This window comes from Montipora foliosa, chromosome 5, assembly GCF_036669935.1.
Source record: "Montipora foliosa isolate CH-2021 chromosome 5, ASM3666993v2, whole genome shotgun sequence".
NCBI lineage: Eukaryota > Metazoa > Cnidaria > Anthozoa > Scleractinia > Acroporidae > Montipora > Montipora foliosa.
The window spans coordinates 43,689,925-43,694,924 of record NC_090873.1 but is presented as its reverse complement, the minus strand read 5'-3'; the positions used below and the strand labels follow the sequence as shown (position 1 = coordinate 43,694,924).

The following is a 5,000-nucleotide window of genomic DNA, read 5'->3' as shown; positions in this document are numbered from 1 at the left end:
CCTTATCATTTAGTGGAGTACTACCGTTACATGAGATTTTTTATGGATGGGACTGCTGTGGTCCACACTAGTGCTGATGAGCCTTTGATTGCTATACCAAGATTGAAACTCAAGCATGGTGGTGGCAATCCATCAGTTTCTGTGGGACATTACAGATTATCAGGAGACAAGGTTTGTAGCAGCAGGAGTTACTGTAGTAGACTACACTTTATTGGAGAGGGTAACATTTGACAGTAACAAAACTGATTCATGCAGACGTTCAAATTCAGGCCTTGTAATAATTCTGTACTTGGACAATCCTATAATACACCTCTATCCCCCCCCCCCCCTCCCCCCCCAAAAAAATAAATAAATAAAAAAAAAAAACCTTTGCATAACTATTGTTTGCAATTTCTCCTGGGACATGAAAATGTCCCAAGAGAAGTCGAAAACAATGCCTATGCAGATTTTTGGGGAGTAAAAGAGGTGTATTATGGGATCATTTTGTGCAAGTAGTGAATCACCAGTAATCCATAAAGTTGGAAGTTAGTGTACTATCGATGTTATTGTTGCCATTGATACATTCATACATAACATACAATCATGTACGTTCACTTATGTACCATGGTCACATGTATTAGACCATAAAAGTAACATTGTTTAATATGTTAAAATAAAAAGAACAATTATAATAAGTTATAATAATAATAATAATAATAATAATAATAATAATAATAATAATTATTATTATTATCATTATTATTATAAGAAAACAGGGTCTTTTGATCTGATTAACCTGTTGACCCCTGAGAGTGAGACTTGAAAAATTTTACTCATTCTAATTGATTATGATCGGGAGTTCTTGACACTTGTTTCAGTTTGCCTTTAAAAAGCTGTGAAGATGGGGCATCCCCACAATTCTTCACAATTGGACCCTTGTACAGTATCTAACACTATTTCTACAGTACCAAGAATACCACTGTCTTGTACGTGCGAAATGTCATTTGGACATTCAAATTACAATAATATTATTAATGGGTTAAGAGGCTCTTTAATTGATTTGATTTGATTAACATTTTTCTTGCTTTCTTTAGGTCATCATAGTCTTAAACAAAAAGGCAGCAAGCGATAGCCATAACCAAGTACGGGGCAGAAAAGCACGAACTCCTCCCCCTCCAGTTAGTGAGCAAGTTTTCCATATGGTACGCTTGGGCATTGAAATATTGTTGGCCTTTTTTAGTTTCAATTACATGTAGTGCCTGGCTTTTAAGTGCTAGTCTTTGGGATCCAGTTGTACATGTAGGTGCAACTTTGAACACGAATGTACTTAAAGGGGTCATTTTACCATCGTGGTTCATGGCTACTTATAACAATTTTTATAATGACGATGATAATAACAACCCATCAAGTGAAGCTATGATGCTCGCAGTTGTGAATGCAATATTCGCAATTGCAGAGAGAAGCCTGAAAAATTTAGGACTTCAACGGGGTTTGAACCTGTTACGTCGTGATACCGGTGTGACACTCTAACCAACTGAGCTATGAAGCCACCGACATTGGGGGCTGGTTATTTTTGGAGTCTAATGTTCCTGTGATGAATGAATCAACAATGAAATGATATATGAAATCAAGGCTGCAACTGCCTGAAAAAACTTTTTCAGAGCCCTTCGGGCTTCCAACATTAAAAGTTAGTAGCCCAAGTCATTTTTTCAAGATCCCAGAATTAAATTAATTTAAAGTGAGGATGAATCACCTTGTGATAGGTTAGGCACCCGTTCTGGCTACTCATTCAGAAATTTGGTCGCCCGTGCTCATAAGCAAGGCGCCCCAGGCGACCGTTAGGCAGCAGCCTTGGAAATGCTTCAAACTTCCCTTGATTTCATATCTCAGCAGTTCAGTGTATGATTCATTTTATATATCATTTCATTGTTAATAACAACCAGGGAGGGAATGAGTCCCAAGAAGGCTGGAAAGCAAAAATGAATAATTGGTCTGGACATGTACCCCAGTGGAGCTCATAAAATTAATCCTTTCCTTGGAGCTGCTACATGTACTGAACCCTGAGAAAGGTTCTGGGTCTTTGAAGGAAATATTGATGATGATGAACTTAAGTGTCAATTAGTCCTCTAGTGCTGGGGCACTGGGGTTTTTGAGGAGAGGGGAAAACCGGAGTACCCTGAGAAAAACCTCTTGTCCAGTGCAGAGTAGAGAACCAACAAACTGAACCCACATAGACACTTAGTCTGGGAATCAAACCTGGACCACAATGGTGGGAAGAGAGCGATCTCAACACTGCAGGGGTTGCAATAACTTTTGAAGAAGATGCCTGGGTTAATAACGCAAGTAGTGGTCACTCTTGTCTTTTACAAGGGTTTGAGTGAAAATCAAGGCAGAGTAGCCTGCGGTGAGAGGCAAACATCTCACAAACAGACGGCGGTATACCCCCAGTGACCGGCTTCCAATGAAACCCCTGTAGTGGTACATGTAGATAACCAAGTACCCTAGAACAACAACAATAGTAGTAGCAGTAGTAGACGCAGCAGCAGCAGCATCCATTTCTGCTAATGAGAAAGCTATTCCAATCTTTTCAGGAATTATCACTTAGCAGCACAGGACGGCGTCATCGGCATAACCAGTTGACATGGCTACGTTACAGTGTCAACACAACTTACAGGTGCAGCTGACATCCTAGAATGTATGGTATACTGTGATCACATTTAAAGCCATGTGCCAGAGACACTTAAAAGACTTAGTGCAGGAGTTTCTGACACTTTGTAGTGTCTGTTCATCACTTTCATAATAAATTCTATTGTAATTTGAAGCGAACTAAGAGTCTTTATAAAATAATTAGGAAAGTACACACACTCTCATTGGTCAATAGCTGTGTTTAGGTGAGAGTATGTAAACAGGGCTGACATCACATGTGTTGTCAGATGTGCATTTTCATTGACTGGTAGGAAATATGAGAGTGAATCAAGAAAATCTGTTTCAATCAAAGTACAAAAACCAGCATTTCCCTTCATTTGTCAAATTATTTTATAAAACCAGTAGAAGACTTTTTTTTCCATGTTTACATAGCGTCATCTAAACATGAGGGGGAATGCATAACTGTCGAGAATTCTATCATCTCCCTTGAGTGTTTAGATGATGCTATGTGAACATGTAAACATGGAAAAAAGTACTCCATAACCGCATAACTGTTGAAAATTCTATCATCTCCCCTGAGTGTTTAGATGACGCTATGTAAACATGGAAAAAAGTCCTCCATTGCTTAAATTCAGTAATGTGGCATTAAGCCATCAGTGACACACTTGGCTATTTCCTTGTGCCACATTTCACGTACAAGTACGGTAACCTGGGAGTTACATGTACCACTAAACAGAGCTCATAAATACTAATGAGCCTCAGCCTCTTTGCGTATGTGTTGATGTGCATCCGCATTTTTTGCATATATTTTGGTTTGCTTATCTCCGAGCTGCACTATAAGCCTTTTAATCCTTTTTTTTTTTTCATTTCCAGGTCATCTGGCCAGACAGTCTGCTCAAATTTTGATTTGGACAACCAGTTTCCTCCTCTGTACTTTTCTGTCGTAAAAAGCTTGTGCCACAATGCAGTTGCTCCGTTGGGATAGAAAATCATAAAAGATTTTACTTGTTTTGCATAATTTCAGAAGACAAAAAGCCTTTCGTGGGGTCTATGTGAAAAAGTAATTATGGTTTATTGTGATTAAGTTTAGAACCACCAAGAGGTGTGTTGCTTCAAGCAGCTAAATGCTCTCTTCATTTTGCCCATGCCCTCTATATCTTGGTTTTGACAATGAACAATCTTTATCAACTAGAACTTGAAATCCAGTCTTGTTAAACTTTAGCTACAGGTGGTTTTCCTTGAAACCAGAACCCAAGCAATAATTATTGCTTTAGCCATGTTATCACTTCGTTGCAGACACATAAATTAGGAAATCATAACACAAAAAAATTCATGTAGGTTTTGCTTTTGAACAAGAATGTGCAAAAAAGGCTAAACACTACACAATGTAAGGCCAACATGCACGCTACTAGTAAGATAAGACCAAATGTTGACTCAAGTTGGTGTTGATGGAGAAGCACTGCCTTGCATTAGGTTAGCCTGTGCAACCTCTAGTGATAATTTGTGTGACAAAGGAACCTCACTTATATCTGCCCAGCACTACAAGCTGAATGCAAAACAGGACGTGCTGGATCATACAAGCGTATCAGCAGGCAATGTTCAAGAGGCAACACAGTCAACAAGCTTGGGGTTTTCACTAGTGATACAAGCACAGGCATAAATGCAAGCACAAGTGTGCCACAATGAAAATGGGCCTGACGCAAGCATAAGCACACGTGCAAGGATCAAAAAATTTCCTTTTGCTTGCACTTATGCTTGCATTCACTTGTGTTAAGTGTGAAAACCGGATTTAATGCAAGGACATTGCAAGCTGTGATGCGCGTACAATGAAGAGACCCTTTTATACACATTTTTAAAGCAATTTTCACTCATCAAAATAATGTTTTATTGCAACTGATTGTTTCGTAGTGTAATGTGTAAAGTTTGACAAGAAAGCTGCCTAATTTAATTAAACAATAGTTTTGAAAATAATTATTCATAACAACTAGATGCATTAGTGTAGTTAAAAATTGGTGTCAGTAATAGTTTGGTATGACTAATAAAAAACTTTATTGTTCACCATGCTTCTTTTCATAAAATTTAACACGAGAGGACACATGTGTATGTACATCCACAAAATTCAAACGTAACTTGCTCCATGTGCTGCCTTGAGAGATCTTACCATTTTAACCTGAAGGCTGTGTGAATTCACACCAGATACCCCAATGATCACTGGCAAATCGCCGACAACCAGGTAGCCTTTCTAAGCCTACAAGTTTAAAGCAACTTGGGTTCAACTTGTTTTCTCCTTCACCTGGTCTGATAAAGAATCTGTCAAACCTGATTTTAAACGCTTTGGGGGAAGGCCAATCAAGGTTGTCATTAAATTCGGTGTC

General features: G+C 38.6%; 2 protein-coding genes across 3 annotated transcripts in view; one reads left to right on the top strand and one right to left on the bottom strand.

Annotated features, from left to right (window-relative positions):
- LOC138004296 (F-box only protein 9-like) overlaps nucleotides 1-4,683 on the top strand; it is a 19,562-nt gene extending 14,879 nt beyond the window's left edge. For both annotated transcript variants that reach the window (XM_068850769.1, XM_068850768.1), the window contains exons 10-13: nucleotides 1-171; nucleotides 1,074-1,181; nucleotides 2,571-2,653; nucleotides 3,499-4,683. The exon at nucleotides 1-171 is cut by the window's left edge and continues 65 nt beyond it. In XM_068850769.1, coding sequence (XP_068706870.1) covers nucleotides 1-171; nucleotides 1,074-1,181; nucleotides 2,571-2,653; nucleotides 3,499-3,610 — 474 coding nt within the window. In that variant the 3' untranslated portion in view covers nucleotides 3,611-4,683. The remainder of the gene's footprint in view (nucleotides 172-1,073; nucleotides 1,182-2,570; nucleotides 2,654-3,498) is intronic.
- LOC138004298 (tyrosyl-DNA phosphodiesterase 2-like) overlaps nucleotides 4,487-5,000 on the bottom strand; it is a 5,976-nt gene continuing 5,462 nt past the window's right edge. Inside the window, exon 3 of the mRNA XM_068850772.1 lies at nucleotides 4,487-5,000. This exon is cut by the window's right edge and continues 397 nt beyond it. Within this exon, the coding sequence (XP_068706873.1) occupies nucleotides 4,791-5,000 (210 nt within the window). The 3' untranslated portion in view covers nucleotides 4,487-4,790.